At 38.3% G+C, this 20,944-nt stretch overlaps 1 protein-coding gene across 7 annotated transcripts; it reads left to right on the top strand.

Moving 5' to 3' along the window:
• Positions 1–44: 44 nt before the first annotated feature.
• PTGFR (prostaglandin F receptor) lies at positions 45–19,818 on the top strand. 7 transcript variants are annotated; one of them, XM_035537993.2, is made up of 4 exons: positions 80–205; positions 1,349–2,196; positions 11,182–11,322; positions 12,874–13,678. In XM_035537993.2, exons 2-3 carry the CDS (start codon positions 1,408–1,410, stop codon positions 11,281–11,283), a joined length of 891 nt encoding a protein of 296 aa, XP_035393886.1. In that variant the 5' UTR covers positions 80–205; positions 1,349–1,407; the 3' UTR covers positions 11,284–11,322; positions 12,874–13,678. The 7 variants fall into 7 exon arrangements, with proteins under 7 accessions (XP_035393887.1, XP_035393886.1, XP_035393883.1 ...); XM_035537994.1 differs by lacking the exons at positions 11,182–11,322; positions 12,874–13,678 and adding an exon at positions 17,556–19,818 and having other exon boundaries at positions 45–205; positions 1,349–1,875; XM_035537990.2 differs by lacking the exons at positions 11,182–11,322; positions 12,874–13,678 and adding an exon at positions 17,556–19,818.
• The last annotated feature ends 1,126 nt before the right edge of the window (positions 19,819–20,944 follow it).

Below are 20,944 nucleotides of genomic sequence, written 5' to 3'. Positions count from 1 at the left end.
CGGCGGCGGCGGCGGGCCGGGGGGCTTCGTGCTGCTCCGCCGCGCCTCTGCTGGCACCAAGGACGGAGGTGAGGGGCGGCGGCACCGGCACCGAGACTGGGACCGGCACCGGGACTGGGACTGGGACCGGCACCGGCATCGGGACCGGGATCGGCACCGGCACCGGGATCGGGACCGGCACCAGCACCGGGATCGCGTAGGAGCGGTGCGCGGCGGTCGGTGGCGGGGACGGCGGGGAGGCGGTGGCGGTATCCGGGGCTGCCGGTGGTGCTGGTGCCCGGCGTGGTGGGCTCGCCCCGCCCCGGGGCGCCGCGCACTTAAGGGCGCTGCTGGGGGCGAAGGGGCGCTGCGGTGGGAGCAACCCTTCCACGTGCTCGGAAGGCTCGCTGTCACCGCTGTCAAAGCTGTCACTGCTGTTACTCTGTCATTCTGTCACCTCTGTCTCCGCTGTCGCCACGCTGGCAGGGTGCTGCGGGGAGGTAGGCGAGGAAGGCGCTGGGCCGGGGGGTTGCCGGCTGCGCCCCCCTTGAGCAGCCCGTAACGCCGGAGACGCGGGTGGCGTGGGCTTAGCCGGCTTCGTCGGACCTGGCTCAGTAACTGAGATACTTCGCTGCCTGTTTGCCTTACTAACGCCTGGCCTTTTTTTTTTTTTTTTTTTTCCTTTTTGCGTGGGAAGTTTTTGCTATCAGGAATGTCCTGAGAGTAGAGATGGGAGATAAGGCGTAAAGTAGCTCGCAGAATTGGCTTCGGTATCAGAGGTCGGCTGCGGTGCACACTGGTACTTCAGCGAGCGAGCTGGGGACTTCAGGACCGGTTACGTTAAAGCTTTAAAACGTTGAGTTGTGAGAGGAGAATTACTTGGAAGATGTTGGGACATTGTTTTGAAAATAAATGCTTAACAGTGAGGGAAGAAAAATAGAGTGTGATTAGCATCTCAAAACACTCTAGTTGGAGTATTTCACTTTTGACTGTGGTTGGGTTGATAAATATTTTCATTCTAGGAGTACGTTACAAAAACATTTCTTTATATACGTAGTTTAACTGCAGTAATGTATTGATGATTTCTCTGATTATATGTCCATGTGCATTATATATATGGCATACATTATCTGTATAATAGGCTTGCAGAAAATAACTGTAAACTACACTTATATTGTATCATGTGTGCAGATAATTGTTTTTTCCTGTGGCTGCTGCACTAAAATATGATGACATATCATATCGCTCAGAAAACAGGAAAATTAGATTTGTACCACAGACTAACATTATGGAATTTCTGCTTCAAATGTCATTTGAACAGTGGCATGCCTTTTACACTCTGTGTGTATTTTTTTTTTTAATATTACAGATGCCTTTTGATTGCAAGACTGCTGAAATGTTTTGAACACTACTTCTCCTCTCCTAACCATGAACAGTTCAAAATCACCTGGGCTGGCTGGATTTGGAATCTTAAAAAACACAACCTGCCACACGGAGAAGAAGATTTCGGTTTTCTTTTCAATAATCTTCATGACAGTGGGAATTTTGTCCAACAGTCTTGCAATAGCAATTCTCATGAAAGCATACCAGAGATTTAGACAGAAATCAAAAGCATCCTTTTTGCTTCTTGCTAGTGGCTTGGTCATCACAGATCTCTTTGGCCACCTCATCAACGGAGCCATTGCAGTGTTCGTGTATGCGTCGGACAAAGACTGGATTCGATTTAACCAATCCAACATTCTTTGCAGTGTTTTTGGCATCTGCATGGTTTTTTTTGGTTTGTGCCCACTCTTCCTGGGCAGCGTGATGGCTGTTGAACGTTGCATTGGAGTCACTAAGCCAATATTTCATTCTACAAAAATGACTTCTAAACATGTGAAAATGATGTTGACTATGGTATGTCTGTTTGCTGTTCTTATAGCTTTGCTGCCTATTCTTAGGTTTAGAGCCTATCAAATTCAAGCATCGAGGACCTGGTGCTTCTATAAAACAGAACATGTTGAGGACTGGGAAGACAGATTTTATCTCTTACTTTTTTCTTGCCTTGGGTTACTGGCCCTTGCTATTTCATTCTTGTGCAATGCTGTCACAGGAATTACCCTCTTAAGGGTCAAATTTAAAAGTCAACAAAGACAAGGCAGATCTCATCATTTTGAAATGATCATTCAGCTCTTGGCTATAATGTGTGTTTCTTGCATTTGCTGGAGTCCATTCCTGGTAAGAGCCTAATGTGTTTGCCAATTTTTAATGCACATCACTGTCTAAAACTTATACTTTTTATCTCCAGGTTTAAAGGTGCTTTAGCTGCGATAACAGATCCATTCACATTTTAATGTATTAATTTTACAGCATATTGCCCGTGACATATGTACCTATGCATCTATAACAAAAATAGTAATTATTCTTCACTTCTGATCAAGAGTGAAGAAAATTGAACAAACTGTGCAGGGACTCCGAAGGCTTTATTTCCAGTGCTGTGAAGCAGACAGTGGTAGCAGAGTGGTGGTAGAATAACTTAAAGCAAATATTGAGGTTGGCCAAAAATTCAGTGAAATCTTGGAGTGGTAACTCTGTTTAGTCTGTACTGTGCTTTCTATCTTTTTTTTTTTTATTTATGGTAGTCTGTTCATTGTTATTATTACAGTTTACTGCTACTTGCGAAATGTGTTACAGAAGATAACAGTTCAGAACATAAAAATCCTCCACTCCGTTAGCGGGATATTAAGAACTTCGTTTAAGAATTATGTTAAAAAAACAGGGTTGGCAGTGGGTTAATGTAAAAATTCGGTTTAGACTTGATCAAGCTGGGTTTGTAATCTGGACAGATCACGGGCAAAACTCTGTGCACTTAGGGCTTTTTCTCAGCTGTCCCAGTTGTAACTTAGGACTGCTTGCTGGTAAATGCTGTGACTCTTCCAAAGCGGTAAGTGTTGCTCGGGATAGCATGTGCTCTGTCAGTGAGTAGTGTTAAAGGAAATGGGATTATGATACGGGAAAGAATTTGACGGCTTCTGTGGTATGATGGCATTATGAAGGCGGTATGGAAAATGACTCTGTTTACTCTAGTAAACCTGACTGAAGCAGTTTGAATTTTTTGCTAGGGTAAAAGAGGCTAAGTCACAAGTAATATTAAATCTTAATTTTGTTTCCTAGAAACAGTGTCCCATAGTTTTCCTCTGACGTGAACAAGGAGCAAATTTAGTTAGAGATTTACAAAAATAGAAATTTAAATTTGAGATCAGAATCGGCTCCAGCTGTATCTCATCTACTGACTGGCTATGGTATAGTGTGGAGGTACCTGAACTGGTTCTAAATTAGCTACTGATAATGGCCTAGCTGCAGCAATTGGGTATATCTGGCAGGTAGTAGCCAATTAACCCAGTACCATGGACATGAAGGTGAGTGTTGGGATATAAGTCTGCCTCTCTGAAATGCACAAAACCTCTGTCACTTTTGTTGAACAGCGACAGAATTGCCCCTGCTTCTCTGCTGATTTTTCTAGACTTGCTCTACAACATAGTTTAAATTCATGTTGGCTTTTGTCAGTGTCCTGACTGTTGAATACACAGGATAAACAGTCATCCGAGCAGTGCAGAAATCTTATGTAATGAGCTTTCTTCCAGTAACTTCCAACACTCTGAAATTCATCTGGGGCAAGCCACAGAATGGTTAGGTTATCAAGAAAAGTGTCTGAAGGGGTGGCTTTACTTTTCACAGCAAAACAGTATTTTATCCTCCACTGACATTTATTTTACTATAAAATAATTGTCCTTCTTGCACTTTGCAGGTTGCAAAGTGCAGGTTGCACTTTGCCTGTCAAAAGAGCTATAGCTGTTTTTCATTCAAAAGAGTTATTTTGTTCAACATCTGAAGGAACACAGAATTGCAACTACTCAGTTTGATTTTGGTAAATTTTTTATACCTTTCAATTTTTTAATTATAAAACTGTATATATATTTCAAATCTTGACAGTCTTTAATAAAATCACAGTGCAACATGTTACAAGTATTGGCCTTCATCTAGGTTGTAGTCGACAATGAATTATTATACCAGCACATCTTTTTTTTCAGAGCTGTTTCAGAGTTTGGTGTTCTAATCAGCTGGTGATATACACCTGTGAATGACTTCTTGCTTAGTTTTGTACTTGGTAATTTTTGAGAATGGATTGCAGATGAAGGTGATATACCAGCAACTCTGGTCTATTCATCAAGTGCTGTATAAATTCAGGGTGCAAATTTCTGGCACTCTGTGTGTTGTAGGCTCTCGATGCTTTGCTTCTAGATCTCTTTAAACGAAATGAGCCAAACAATCACTAAAATTATCCTGGCAGTATGGACAAATATATGTTAGAAATGAGAAGTTAAAAAGTCAGTGTAAGGTCGGATTTAGATCTTGAAACAAAGTTTGAAGGAAGCGAACAATTAAAGTGTTAGTCACAGAGTTGGAAAGTCTGGGAAATGCAACAGCGACCGAGTCCTTTGTGGTATTATCTTTCTTAGCTATTAGGATCATAGAGTATGCATCAAAGCTGTCTCTGAACTACAAATTTTACTCAGTTTTGATAGCATTCTGATCACTGAATAGAAGGAGAATTGTAAGCACTGTGCCGTCATAGCAAGCTTTACTGGACAGGAGTGGAGCATGCAGATTCAGTGGAATAAAGTTTTGCCAAGAACCTACTAATGTGCTACAACAAAGAGATCTAGAATTTGTTAAGGCATATGGTTTACGATGAATTGCTGATCCAGATCTACACATCCTATTTATCTGCAATCTCTCAGGGCTTTTGATATATGAAATGAATGGTTTAGATTCCATAATTTATTCAACATATACCTATATAAGTATTTATTGGAAGGCATCCATAGGTGCAATTATTTTTCAAAGTATGTAAATACATGTTAGTTTTACATCCATTTGCTTGTATGATTTTTTTCTCAACATGAAATCCAGAAGTCAGTGTCAATCTTTGAGAATTTTACCCATGCTCTCTACCCACAGAGTCACATATAATAAAATATGTTTATATACATATACTGTTTGTGTACAATAAAACCTTATTTGAGAGTGAACTGCCTCAGTCTAACCAAAGCTATTAGAAACCAAACAAACATTTGGAAGAGAAAGCAGAGGAAGGCAATACAGTTTATGCCACATGTGGTTTGCAGATACGAAAGTTTAGATTTATTTGGTGTGATTCGCCATCTGACAGGGGGGTTGGGTTGTTTATTTTTCTTCTGCTTTTAATCTGGTCTGGTGTTACGTCAATTGTCATACGTGCATGGCTACCCAATAGCCATGTCTATCCAATATTGTAATCCAGTGCAGATTTTCTTTACTGTTACACTTTATTTTATACATATTTTTTCAAGTGGAGTTATGTATTCAATCGCTGCCCTGTGCTAAAATCACCTTTAAATAACATTGGACCCTGATTCATTCTTTATGTTGTCTGGTGTGGAACTGAGCTTGACTTCTGCACGTGTTCAGGGGTGATGAACTTGTTTTGATGTTTTGGTATTTAAATACTTTAATATTTAAATATCATTTAATATTATATATAAAAATATAATCTATCACCACCTCTGTTTTAAGACTCCTGGAGATCTGGAGCATTTTTCATAAGTGGAGCCCATTGTCTGGATCATGTGGATCTCTGCCTGGGACTGTTGGACAGGGATTTCCCGCTGTTTTATTTTCTGAAGCTTTCTCTTGTCTTGTTTGCATCTCAAAACAGACAGCTTTCTCAAATTTTCTGCCACTGAGTGGGAATCCTTCCTTAATGGAGTATCAAGGTGAGAAGAGGAATGTCCACAGAGTCAATGTTATTCCTTAAATTCCTCCATAATTCTTAAATGCAGACAGTGAGGGATCTGCTGTCTGGGAGTTACCAACCTGTTTCTTCCTTTATGGGGAAACATTTATCTCCTTTTGAGGAGTTGAAAGGGGCATGAAACTGACACAGAACAGCTAGTGAAATTCATGAGTTTTCTGAGAGTCCTTGTGGTCAATGGTTCACAGAGACACATTTATTCTAACAGTCCAAATCATTTAGCTTTGTGATGGGTAATTCCAGGAAAATATGTTCTGAAGATAGCGACATCAACTTCTCTGTGTAGTAAGCAATCGTTTTTCCATCCTTGCTAGTCTTAGTCCTTTGCTAAGGATACACAAATTTTGTTGGATAGATGCAGTTCCTAGGGCTTGGATTCCCAAAGCGAATAGCTGCACTGGAGTGTTTTGTGACAAGCATCGCTGATGAAACAGATTGTTTTATAAATCCGATCTTTTGGCAGTGACTTGATGTCTGGCCTGTCATGAAACAGCTTGGTTTTGGAGCTATGTTCACATCAGCAGATTCTGACTTTCGTACAACAAGTCCTGTGGGGCTCAAGGGATAAACACATTTTAAGTTTTGTTTCTGGGGAAGCAAAGTGAATTTCCTGTAATTACAGACAGGAGAGGTTTATTTCAGAGTGAATTTGTCTACAGGAATAAATTATGACATAGAGAAAATTCTAATATTTTTCATGTTTGGAACATAACCTGAGAAAAGTACTTTTACCTTTAAATTTAAATTATTTTTGTTATGATCTTTTTTCTATGCAACTACCTGAATCATTTCATTCTAGTTTTACCTCCCCTCTAACTCAAAAAATAGCTGCTCTTTTTATTTTTTTTTAAAAGATTTCAGCTATTTATTTCATATGGTTATATCAGCTTTTAGTCAGTTGCTTTTTTTTACTGCCTAGATTAATTTGTAGCCATCACTTCTCAAGTCATCTCTTACCTTTCCAGTGTGTTATTCTAATTGCTTTGCTCTAAACTTGTTCTGAGTTCTTGTCCTCAGATTGTCATATGCAACGAGGCTTGGTGGTTGTGCACGTAGGGCTTCATTTAGCTTCCATTTTGGTGAATCAGTCCAACCTAGATGTCCAGCCTTAGTGGTCGTGTTGCTGGAGGAGGCAAGAATATTAGCATAGCACTGCCCATGCTATGCTAATAAGATCTTGGTGCAATATCCTTACCCTGACCTCACAGCCCCAGTTGCTCCACCAGGTATTTCAGGTGCTGAGACAAGCTCACGGTTGATACATGATAAAGGAGGTTGTTGCATGATAAAGGTTGATACATGATAAAGGAGGTTGATGGGTTGCAGGTTTTACACTAACTAAATTCTAGGCCACATAGTTACATATAATGTAGGACACTTTGCTCTACATGGTAATCCTCTGTGCATCTCGTCTTAGTATTTTTGTATGCATGGTCATATATATACATGCACAGTGACACTTTTCCAGAAGTTTATACCTGTGTTACCCTTGAAGTGTTCTTCTGTATTCTCTTACAAATTGTCAGTTTGAATTTCCTTTATATTTACATATAATTATATATGCAATGGAGATCATTTATAGAGGCTTGTTGCTTTATTAATGCTGTGTTTGCCTTCAAATATTGCTAATTGCATTGTCTCTACAACAAAATATTTACCTAAAAGTTCTCTTGTGCACTCTGGCTGGTGATTTTCATAATTGGGAAATGCAGCTGAGCAGCAGCAGACTCAAGAAGTTCCAAGATGCAGGTCCGTGCCCTGCCCTGTGGCTGTGTATGGGACAGCCTGCCGGATCTCCGGGGTGGCTGCTGTGTGGGCACTCTGTGTTACACAGCCACTGGCAATATATGTTGCTGGTCAAAGCTGCCGCCACCATGAGCTTGCTGTGTCTGCACAGGCACTGTGAACAGAGAGTGGTCTTTGGAAGAATAAATAAGGCTTTCAATTTTCAGTCATCTGTTTCTGAAGACTGAAGGAGATACTCTAAAAGACTTTCAGCTAATCTTGTAGCTTTGAATGCCATTGTAAAAATTACAATCTCAGGGAAAAAACATACCACATGCTAGGATAAGGGCTCTCACTCTCCTTAATATTGTGAAGTTTTAATTGCTTGCCAGATTTTTCAATATATCTTTTAACGCTGTGCAAGTTCAATTACTATTCTTGCTTGAGTTTTTCTGAATGACTTTCTGATAATCAAGGTTGTGTCACTGAAATGTTACTGTGCCATTCCAAACATTCTAGCCCAAAATATATTCTGGAATAAATTGCTGATTTAGAGATTAATGAGATTGTGGGAAAAGGAACACTATTTTTGACTGAGTCATACTGAAGGGTATGCCCACCTCAAATGATACTGGATTTGAAAGTTACTATTTTAGTGTTCAGAGTTGGTCTGTGCCTGTGTTCACCTTTTACAGTTTGTAGAGCTGTTAAGGTCTTTGCCTTTCTGAGAAATATGATTCATTTTTTAAAAATGTTTTTAACTGTGGGCCGGGGATTAGTTTATCATAGACTACTTAGAAAATGTATTAAATGTGGCTATGTTTGTAATGCAAATGTAAATGTTTACCTCCCTCTCACAGAAGTCAGGGAGTTGAGCTGCTGAAATATTCTCTCAACAATAAAGAAGTTCTGGAGAAGAAAAGGAAAGTAGTCAGCATATTGTCCTGTGGTAGGGATGGGAATGAGGAAAGGAAGAAGAGCTGAGGCTGACAGATTGTCCTTTACTAGAGACTTTTGGAGAAGCATAATTATAGTTTTTGTTATTTATGTTTACTTGTGCTGTTTAGAAAATAAAGCCTTCTTCTGAAAATGCAGTGCCATCAGAATGCAATGAGGTTGGTTTGCTTTGGAGAGATAAAATACGGAAGGCAGGATTCCAACTGTGTGAAAACATTGCGTTTTCAAAACAACGGGGTACTGTTTTTCTTTCAAAATTGCTTGCCACTTGATTTTTAAATTCATATCATGTATACAGTATTAAACCACGAAGTTTAAAATGGAAACAATATTTAATTCCAGATAGATGTCAGTGACTATCACAGATTTTTTATTTTTAAATTTCAAGTTGCCATCTCAAAAAATCAAATTCTGAAAACCTCAGCCGAATTACTGTTCCTAACCTCCCCTTCTTTATTCAGTTACTAAAGTTTTCAGATGCTGTGATTGATATTGAAAAGTAAGTCAATTTGAGATACTTTCCAGTTTTGTTTGATATGAGTGGATTCTTTCTCTTTCTTAGGTATGACACTTATTCAGGCCTTTCTTGCTTGAAAATATCGTGCACTGCATAACCGTTTTTTGGAAAATGTCATACACTGCATAACCATTTTTGGATTGTTATTTTAGGAAAGATCTTTCTCCTGACTATCAGAAGCCTTTAAATGGTAAACTTGTTGCTGAAAAGTCTCTGGGACAAATACACTCACACAGAAAAACTCCAGAAACTCTTCTGTACTCACCAGGTTTAACAGGACAGATTTCAGTGTGCAATATACATTCATATATTTTGTGAGATATTTGTTGTGTTATTATGGTGTAAATTCAAAATCTTAAGTTTTTCATGGTGATTATAAACGCTTTCTAGCATAAGTTATTTATCTCAGTACTGGCGTAGAATCTGTTGATGTCTGAGAGAATGCATTGTTTGGATCCACTTCTGCGAAATAGGCTGTTTAGCTTGAAAATAGAGCAATTCTGATTCAGGTCTTTTCATTCTTGTTTCACCTGCTCTTAAGACTTAAATTTTACATTTAAATATTCAGAAATAGCTAAATTATGACTGGTTACTTAGGTTATAAACTCCCTGAGGAAGGAAGGTGTATGCGTGTATAGTGCCTACAGTTTACAGAACAGGAGCACAATCCCGTGCTGGGATCTGTGAATGCTGCTCTTACACATCATAACGGTCAGGTAGCAGAACATTGCCAAAATCATTTACACCAGGAATTACAGTGAAGTTTGAGGAATTGCAGTTCATTCTTTTGGATTTATTTTCATATTGAATGAGGTGAAACCGCTGACGAGGTGAATGAACCTCAGCTGTGTTGGAGGTAAAGCACTGCCTCTTGCCGAAGGATTCCTCTTTATCTGTTGCAAACAGAGCAGGAGAGGAGTGGAGAGCAGCTCTAAGCTCTTTCTTAGGTCCTCTTTTTAATGAGCCCCGTGAAGAGCTGTGTGTGCCAAAGCACAGGTTTCAACAGCACTGGAGCTGTTTTTCCATGATTGCCTGCAAGAAGCTGAAGATGATCCTTTATGTAAAATATGTCCGAAACTGAGTTTTTAAAGAAAATAGGGCCTCACTAGTAAATTCCCAGAAACTAAGAATTTCTCATTGGAGAACCAGAAGTTAATGACTGATCTCCAGCTGCTTGCCATCCCAGACCCTTGTGCTGCCAGCTGTCTCAGGTGGCTTGAACTGCGTGTTAGCTCACTGTGCCTGTGCTGCATGGCCACCCTGAAGTTACGGGAGTGAGTGAGGATGTAAAGGACATAGTGAGTCTGCCTGTGAGCAACCTCATCACCCAAGTTACGACCAACATTAGGATGTGAGGATATGGGGAGGAAGACTGTTGTTCCAGTGGGGATGTGGACAGTTGCATTCCCATCTACCTCACTGTGCAGAACGGTGTTAAAACAAGAAGATGAAGCAGGAAGTAGGTAAGGGTCCATATAAGTGATAGCAGTTTGTTTTAAGGTTTGCAATACATTAGTGTGTTAGAAATATAAATGAATGTACTTAATAGTCATTTATGTTTACCAGGAGCGTGGGTTTGCAGAAGTAGTGAGAAATAAATCACTCTTAAATGGAGATTTGATTTTTTTTTTCTTCCATCTCCACCTTAAAGGTCATCCAGCTGCACAGAAATCCCTTATATTTACCAACATTAAAAATAAAAATATTCCAAATTAAACATTCCAACTTGGTAAATCTAATACTAATTCATTAGCACTGATATTTCGGTTCATAGCTTGTCAGTGCACTTCTACAAAGAGATGTATAGAATAAGTTGCTTTAATAAAGTTTTATATATATGTATATATATATATATATATTTATAACAGTAAGGGAACATATCACATCTTCCTTTGCCTCTAGCCAGATCTGCAAATATTGAAAATTAGATAGTACAAGTCATTAAACAACTAGTACTTCAGTCCATATTTAAAAAGATCAAATTTTTCTCCACTGGATATGCTGTATATATTGTAAACATAAACATGCATAAACTATACTTACAAGTTAACATCTCTTTTTTTTTTTTTCTTTTTTTCCCAACACTCATGTGATCAGCACCATAATTTCTCAGACTATTTATCTGAAGGTCTAACTCCACAGGTAGACAATAAGTTCATTTCTTTTTTAGACTTGTCATCACTTGAGGTCTTGCAGGCATGATGACACATCAATGCCATCTGCATGTCTGAGCTCTAGAAGAGGTGAAGAGGCCACTATGTGGTGTGACTGACTCACCGTGGAATTCTTCTCCCTTCTTACCATGCTTCTAGTATGTATGGATATCTTTTGTTTTGGTGGTATTTGCCTTGAAAGCCAGTGTATATGTGCCATTCCTCTGAAACCAAGGAGCGATGAGTCCAAGGAATCCTTGGAGAATTCAGCCTAATTCTTGGATTGTTGGACAAAAGTAACAGTGCAGTAATGTTTGAAAAGCCAGTCCACCATGGACTTTGAAAAGCCATGGATTTGATCCTGTGCATAACAGTAATTAAATACTGAATTCATTCTATAATTGTGGACCTTTGCAGCTCCTTTTTCCTCCTGTTGATTGTCTGTATACTGTCTCCTTTTTCTGTATTTCTACAGCTCTTCTCCCAGTATTAAGTATTGTCATTCTTCCTTTGGGTTATTTGTAGCATATCAGTGAGAGAAGTTCTGTTACTTCTAAAACAGTGAGAATATTTATTTAACCAATAAAAATGTGATTATTTTCCAAATGCATGTGAAAGCCTGAAAAAACAGAGCAATACAAAAGAAGTGATATGCTAGTTCTTGGCTTTGAAGCTTTTCCCAACTGAGCCTAATGGAAGAATGGATGGATTCTGACTACATATAGTCTTTACTCTAAATACTTATTTTGTTAGATTCTGTTTCTCAGGATGGTCCTTATTAGAATACTCTATTGTTTTCTGGTCCCAGAACACATAGCAGTTGTCCTGTAAAGTTTCAGCATTACCAAGTAAAGAATATTTTCATTTTATCTGTAAAATTTATTTTCTGTGTAAGAGATTTTTGTTGTCTTGTTAGGCAGCAATACATTCTTTGCCCTATGGAGGCAGGCTTTTTTGTAGCTTTAAAATATGCAGCTCAAGAAACAGCTTGTTTATTTGACTTTGATATGGATACTATGTCTTTTCATTACAAAGTGAGTCATTTACTCTTTTCAGTGCTAAACTTCTCCCTATCCATATTCATTGTTCTCTCTGTTCAAATAAGTTAATCAATTAAGCTGCTAGTGTAATTACATTGTCAGCTAGCTGAACCAAAGTATTTGTAATTTTGAGGAGGAGGAAAGGAGAGAAGGAAAAAGAACCATCAATCCCATTATTGAAATTATCTGGATTCTTTTGGAGAAACAAAGAAGTGGCCTGGAATGTTTTTTTCGAGCCCATGCTGAATATATGTTACTGTAAAACAGATGCAGACAGCTAGCCTCCAAAGAAAAAGTTGTCAGAAAATAAAAGCTCAATTTTCAGTTAATGTTTGCTAGCTTGTGCACACCAAAAATCCTTCTTTTTATGAGGCTTACTTCATAATTGCATTTTTGCCTTATATAGGACATGATCATGCCAAAGGCAGTTAACAAAATATAAAGAGTGAGTATAATGTCATGGCACTTTATATTTTGTTCAGTAATTTTGATAAATTCTTGCATACATAAAAATCTCATTTCAAATGATGCTTCCAAATGTTTTCTCAGAAATTATATTGTCATACATAAACATTTTGCATGGAGCTGTAAAAACACAGATGGAGAAATTATCCCACTGACTCTAATGGCACAGTAATAGAATGTGATAAACTTGTAAATCCTCTGCAGACCTGAGCCTGATTGAGGAGAGTGGAAAGCCCAGAATAACTGAATGTCTTCAGCAAGGAGTGATTATAGAGCAAAGTCAGATGGAGCTGACTGAGCTGCTGGATAACAAACATCCACAGTGCCCTGTGTGCATGTATGAATAATGGAAGTTCCAAAAATTACTGGAAGTTCAAAATTATTATTATTTTTTTTATACTTAAATACAAAATTAAATATGCTTTTGTATTCATGGAGAGGAACACAGTCAGAATACCACCTGTGTGGTTTAGGAGAAGCGGATGTCCACCTCTGGGTTCAACACAGGCATCGATGGCAGTGGTACAAGTACTCTGCAAATACTGGGAGAAAAAAATGGACTTCCTTACATTGATGGAAATTCTCAGAAATGCTTTAACTGGAATCCAAAGAAAGAGGAAGAGGTTTAGGAGGGTCTGCAAGGTTCCCACAGAGAAACGGAGACTAGAGGTTGACCTACAGCGGAAGAGAATTTCTGATATTTGTTTGCAAATAACAAAAATGGCCTGTCTGCTCCGCTTTCCGTATCAATCTCTTGGTGACTGTTTTTTATCCAGTTTCCTGAAGTCAAGGATAGAACATGGATTTAGAGCTTATGAGCTGAAGTGCATCAAAGTAGTTCTACAATTTGCCTTATTTCCTAACTAGCTTTAAAGTCTGCTTCTTGTTTTGACTGGCTGTCCTTGAGTACTAACAGGAATGTGACTAAGCAGTACTGCCATTTAGTTTGTTAGTTGTTCTCATCTAATTGAGATCCAATTGGAAGGGAAATTAAAGACATGCTGTTTATATTTGGAGAGTGGTGTGAAGCTCTGGAGTTATTATTATATATATATATTTTTCAGTTTGTTGCACTGAGCTCTGTCTCTAAGGGAAGTGACAGTTCTCTGATGCTATCTGCAGTTGTAGAAGTCAATGATTTCAAAATGTTTTTAAAACTTTTCCATCTGACTTTTTGGAACTTGCAAAGTAAGCTTTGGTTTTAGTGAAACCTAAGAGGTTAAAAAAAAAAAAAAAAGAATGGAGAAGTTTAATTCATTGTGTCAAGTCCTTGCCTGACACAAATTTGGACTTCTTTATATTTATTTATAGGGATCGGGAATTCTCAGGTCTTACCTTAAACCAGCAAAGACTAACATGAGTCAGAGTAATTTTATATCTTACAAGCAGGCAGCCTTGGTTTAAAAAGTCATTGTTTTTCACTGATGCTTTTATTGTTACTTTCCTAAAGAAAGTTTGAATTGTATTGGTTATATCATGTGATACTTTCATTTTTTTTTTTCATAAGCCAGGAAGAAGTATTACAGCTGTATTCATATAAACATTGTATAACTCAGCAAAATGCCATTTGGATTTTTACAGTTCTAAATATGTTAGAAAATGTCATGAGTTACATTTATTATTTACCATCTGAGGATTAACTTTTTGAGTCACGCCGCTGGATCAGCATGGATATTACAGTCAGCTGTAGAGATCAAAGGCAACCAGATGTGATGCTGTCCTGTTGTGCCTCTTCCTTCTTCCCACTTGCGTACTGCTGTCTATAAACAACACAATTCCTTAATCATATTAACCTGGTGGACCTGCAGGAAAGGAAAAAAGTGCATCATTCTTTGAATTGGTTTCTCCACTTTGAACTAATTATTGAGTGGTATTAGTCAAATAAGAAGAAAAATGACCTTTCTGTGCCTTCAGAGGAGGTCCCGCTCTCATAAGTTGGCTTAGCATTGCAGCAAGCGCTGGTTCCCATTCCTGAGCTGGTGACTTGTGCCAGTTCAGTAACAACTTTCTCACACCCAGGGAGCAAATACAGACTGCCTGAATGTTTTGATTCAGTGAAACACTTTAAAGAGATGGTAGTGTATTAAGCCTTTCTATCATTCATAGTTTTAAAATGACTTGAAACTGAAATTAAATAAGGATGAATATGAAAGTGTGATATAAATAATTTATATTGACCTTGCTCCATTCTAACCCTCTTCAGCTAGAGTTTAGGGTTTGTTCTACAAATCATCAGATGGCTTTTTAGAAAAGCTGCAGTAGCAAGACATGTTCCCCTCTTTGTCCTCTCTTTGTGTGCAGTCGGCGTTATTTGACTGGAGTCTTATGTGTTGTCTCAGATGTGGAAGAGCTTCCAGGACAGTGCAAGTTGTTTGGAGGAACAGAAAAGCTATTTCACTTCATACCCAGAGATGATGTGATGGTGACATGTCTGTCACTGCTGCTGCTCTGGCACAAGCGTTTTAGGATAAAAATACTTAGGAATCACCCATGCTTGGAGCTTGACTGAGATTCTCTGTCTTATTTCAGGCCTATATAGAAATGTCAGCCTCACAGAACTTAAAAAGTTGGGATAATATTTTGTATTGATTTTAGTGATACAAATAAAAGGGAAAGTTTCTAATTTCTGAATAACACTCCCAAATAATTTTAGAAAAAACTTATTGTATGAAACAAAATTTGTAATTAACATTTTATCTCAATACTTCCAGTACTGGGATTCACAGCTGACTTGCTTAATCATTAGCTATGTAAATAAGCTGTAGTTTCTATTTTCTACATGTACTCAAATACATTGTTTTGTGCACATCCAGTATTCACAAGAAGTGACTTAAATGTCCTGGATGAAGCTTATCCACTTATCAGAATCCATAAGATTATATATCAAATTTTCTTATCATTAGATAGCACTTTAAGGTAATACATAATCAAAACAGAAGGACTTTATGTTTAGCCAGCAAGTTGAACAGAAAATGAATAGATTCATTTAGAGGTGACAAATACTAAATAGACAGCAAGTTGAACAGAAAATGAATAGATTCATTTAGAGGTGACAAATACTAAATAGAAAGGAATCTCTCAAGTTTCCTAGAAAACATGTAAGAAGATGATAGTTTTTCAAATTGCAGATGGAGCTACTCTTAAATGGCCACTTCTGCTGCCTCCTCTTCCAGGCATTGAAATTAATTCCAAATGAATTCTAATTCATTTGGATTTGGCATTTATTAAGTTTACAGAATGCAAGAGAAGAAGAACAAATGGAATTTTGAAGTACCGACAGAAACATAAAGCAGCAGATTAGGAAGCTAGATATCTGTATTAAACCAAACATACAATATATCAGATGAGGATGTTGGTCTGAACTCTGTTGTGCTGTTATTTGCTGTCCAGTCCTACTTGCATGAGCAAGGAGTACTCTGTCTGAGTTTGGCTTGTGGTGTTGGACCTCTAATAAATAAAATGTAGGACCATGCTGAGAAAGCATCCTGTGCAGAAGCCAAAGGAGTTGTCCAAGTTTGGGTGGTCTGCTGATGTCAGAGAGGAATGCACCCAACGGTTGTGGGGTGAAAAGCAGATTCAGGGAACTGACTTGTAGCTGTTTGTGTTGGCATGGTGTTCAGACATTCCTCCTCCTCCTCGCACCGTTTCCCAGCTGTGCCTCTGCCAGTCTTACCAACTTCCCTAGGAATGTTCTGTGGGCTCTCTTCTCTGCCCTGACAGACGTCCATGTAGAAATGCTTAACCAAATCCTTAACTAAGCACAGTCTCCTTTTATGCATTCACTCTACTCCCCTATGGAAGTTTATACCTAGATGTGGTGACCTGCAAGCTACAAACAGGGCCTAGAGAATCATTTTAAAGAAGTAAAAATAGTTTTGCTGGAATCCTAAGCAATAGTTTTTTTCTCTTTCTCTCTTCATTCACTTTTTTATCTTTTTTTTTTTTTCCAATGTTCCTCTTTGTGAAAATAGGACTCTGCACTTGTACAGACTGGCCCTACCTCTCATCACACAATAAATCAGTATACTCATAACATCAATTGTAAAATATCTAATTTCTTAGTTACTTAACTGTATCACTTTAAATGCTTTGGAACTGAAAGCCTTACAGTGTTTCATCTTTCTACCAAAAAAGTCTTCATGTGCTTTTAACATTAATAATAGAGAGAGATAATTTACCATCATCTGGCAGATTCCTGGCATTGTACAGTCAGGCTTTCTTCATGCACGAACTCAGGTTACAAAACCTCAGTGGTGGAAAGTCTACAAAAGAGGTCTCTGTGGGGCAGGAGCCCCAGTACTGTGTGTTTCAGTAGGGCTGGTGTTTCAAAGATTAGGCTGCAGCCCTGCAAAGCTGGGTGCCAGACACGGCTTACAGAGCCGTACTGGGCTGGTGTAGCTGTTGGATATCCTCTGCCACAAGTAATCCTGCTGAGCTGGACTGGGAAACTAAAGGGGTGGTGGATGTCTCTCCATGTTTTGCAGCATTTCTTTGCCTCCACAGGTGAATGAGACCCTCAGTAGCTCCATTGGCAAGAAGAAGGTTATTGGTGGTCTTTGTCACCATGGATTAAATTTTCCTAGAAACCTCTGAACCTCTTCTCTGGTGTAAATAAATTATGTTGTGTTGCAGCTTAAAATGTATGAATCTTCTTGATAAAATCAAGGTGCTATATTCTTTATGCAGGCTTGGAAAATGTGAAAAAGTAAATACCCTTTGTAAAAATGTCCTGATCTAACAGTGGCCTCTATCCTTGAAAAAACCCAGCCCTGACAGTCTTGTGAAGGCGTGAATATTAGAGATAATGTTGAAATGATTTCGCTTATTTACATGCTCACTTGACATATTTTTTTTTGATATATAATTTTAAAATGTTCCATTTTCAGGTGACAATGGCCAGAATTGGGATAAATGCAAGTCGTTCAAAGGAGACCTGTGAAACAATACTTTTCGCTCTCCGAATGGCAACATGGAATCAGATTTTAGATCCCTGGGTGTACATTCTTCTCCGGAAAGCCGTACTTAAAAACCTGTACAAGATCACGAGGGGATGTTGTGGCATGCACATCATAAACTTACACATGTGGGAGCTCAGCTCCATCAAGAATTCTTTAAAGGTTGCAGCAATATCTGAGTCACCAGTAAGTTCCAAACAAATAAATCTACAGCCACTCAGTTCTACAGGGCAATAAAGTTAAATATGGTGTAAGAAGAGATGATGGAAGCAGTGCTCATACACGGGCAATACCTTACAATGAATTCTAAGGCTCAGTGGTTTGGCATTTGTTTTAAATTGTGAGTGGTTTGCTCTTGTTGCTTACCAGTTTGACATTGTTACTCCAACAGATATGCTTGAATGTTTTAATTCATTTTAGTATACATCCCTTCCAAAACTGGTTGTAGAATGATAAATCATCCTGGATTTTTCACTTCCAGGTACTACAGTGAGCAGGGTTCCTTATAGTGACCCCTACCGAGTCCTTTACCTTAGCAGGATTCTTAAGAAAACATACAAGTGAGAAAATGATATCCAAGATGTTTTTTTAAAGGGGTAGCTGTACCTACCAGTAATACCCCCAAATCCTTTGCAAAAAGTCACTGCTTCCTAGGGTAAAGTGCATCATCCTTTTACCTAAGCGTATTCTTTGCTTATAGGCAAGGAATTTTACAATTGAATGTAGAAAAGATGTTTTGCTTCTGGCCAGCGTACTAAATGATCTAGTTTGCTTGGTTCCTTGACTTGACCTCCTAATTATTTACCATTGCATGAATATTTGGGAGAGCTGCAAACATCATCAGTGTAAGTGTTCCTTTCCAATCACTGATAACATGTTAGGTTCCCTGTGGGAACACAGTTAGAAGCAGATCAACTCAGCTTGCTTGCGGTTACATTTTTAGTTCTATCAGTGAGTTTTAAGCCTTCTCAATAAATTTTGTTGAAATTAACAGAATAAAGCTGTGGTTAGCCTGTATAAAGAGTAGGGCTTTTTTTTTTTTTTTCCTAAATTGAGGAAAATTTCTTGAAGGGTTTCCCTAATACGTATACTGAAATGCTCATAAGGTACCTCATAAGGCTCCATTTGTAAAAGGTCATGCGTATCACATGTGAAATAATTGTGTGAACAAATGAGCAGCTCTACAGGGAACTGCGCTGTGATTGTGGTTTCTGTTTGTGAAAGCAAACTGCATACTCAGTGTTTCCAGGGTATGTGTCTGAAGTGCTGTGTACATTTAGTATATTTGAAGGTGTCAGAAAATTACAAGGACTTTACACAGGACTATACCCTGCACCTCTAATGCTGCTAAAAGAAGCGTTGGCTTTTGTGACTGTACTTTCTTTAGAAGCAAAATTGTCAGTATCAGAGACTTTGTAGCAGAAGGATTATTTTCATATAGAAATGTCTAATGTTATTTTTACCTACTTAACTTCAAGTAACAGCATTCGCAAATTGTTGATATATTTGGACTAAGTAGATAAAAATTGATTCACCAAGAAGACAGTTTGAGAGACCAAAACTATTCACTAAGTACAAATTCATGTTGTATATGAGAATAGTTTGAGTCAGAAAATAATAATAATAAAAAATGATTTAAATAGTTCAATTTTTGTTTTAAGAGTTATTTCCTTTTTATTTTAAAAAGGTTTAAAAAATATGGGTTACATAAACTTGTAATGAAATGAAATGGCTTCATTAACCCTAAGGAATTTGTCTGTGATTTATTTTGTCAATCACAGAGTTCATAAAATGTGTACAGATTTGATGCTGGTATAAGCTCAGCACTGTTGCTTCTTGTGGGTTCTGCTGAAATCTGGGAGTATTCAGTCAGTGCTCAATTTGGCCTTTTCATTTCGTAGAATGTGATGCCAGTGTATCTATTGACATAAATTATTTGTTCTTTAAGGAAGATAGTTGTTTTAGCAGCTGCAGAAAAATGTTGGTTCGTAAATTGTTGAGGTGTTTGATCAGTGAATGAAGCTCATCAATGTTCCATTTTGTTATGTGAATAAATGTAGCTTGTGTAGTCCGTAATGGTTAACTTGTAAAACAACAAAAAAAAAGTTTATATGTATATGTGATTTCTTATATTTTGTGTACTATTACATACTGAATGTAAATTGCAGAGCCTCATTAAAGTTATCAAACTGTATCTTGAGAGTTATGATATTTTTTTTATATGACAAAAAGAGAACCTATGCTGCTAAACATAAGCTTTGCTACAACCCCCACCTACATTGGATTCAAGCCGACCAGTGCCATTCACAACTTTGACAGCAGAAAAACTGTGAAAGTAGAAAGGAGGACAGTGAGGATATAAATAGGAGGCCTGAATGTTCATACACTTCATTTTCATGTAAGTAGCGCAGTGCAATCAGTGGTCTGAGGTAGACAAGGTCAAGCTCTGATGATCCATACTTAGAAAATGCAAATAGAAGTGTTTATATTCAAATTGCTGCCAACATGTTACACAGATGGTGATTAGTCTCACGTATACTATGAATCCTGAAAAAAAAATGTTAGTTTTGCTGCTAGTGTTTTGTCTTGCCCATTGGCATAGTAGCTTACAGAGACAGTTCAGGATACAGCCACCCAAGGGTCTATTGCCTCTGAAAGTTATTTGATTATCATTGTATTTGGTCTCATAGGAGATGTGCTGTGTTGTATGCCTAGCAAATTATATGTTTTATAGCATATAAGATTATATATATATATATAAAACAAACAAACAACAACAACAAAAAAAACACACCACAACAACAAAAAACAGGACAGCTTCACAGTAGGGTTTGAGTATTGCCCAGCCAGGAAGAAAAGGGCAGGCTGCCTAGCAATATGCCAATGATCTCTGCAGCGGATGGCTGCCGACGTGAGCAGTCGCTGGCTGCCTGTTCACTGCTGGGCAGTAATTAGCGCCTCCAGAGCAGGCAGGGGTAGTCTGCTGGGTTGAAAGTGAATCTCATTTCTGACTAATGACTGAGGAAATCCTCAGGGTGGGAGAATATTTTAATCTAATAGGGAGCTTAAGAAAGGGTAGGCTATATAAGGCAATATGTTATCTCAAAACAAGGTTTCAGCCTAGGCTGAATCAGCCTGCTGAGGCAAAGAAGGCATCAGTAACAGGTTGCTCATCACTGAGATTAGACAAATACCTGTAGCTTGTTTGCGGTGTACAAAGACAGAGAGCACGTTTCAAGGTCTTTTTAAAATCTGATTCTTGAGGCAAAGTGTCCACCTTTCTACAGATTGCTTTTTTTTTTTTTTTTTTCTCCCAGATA

This window comes from Cygnus atratus, chromosome 8 (assembly GCF_013377495.2).
Source record: "Cygnus atratus isolate AKBS03 ecotype Queensland, Australia chromosome 8, CAtr_DNAZoo_HiC_assembly, whole genome shotgun sequence".
In the NCBI taxonomy this organism is placed as follows: Eukaryota; Metazoa; Chordata; class Aves; order Anseriformes; family Anatidae; genus Cygnus; species Cygnus atratus.
The sequence above is the reverse complement of the archived record's forward strand: the minus strand, read 5'-3'. Positions and strand labels throughout refer to the sequence as shown.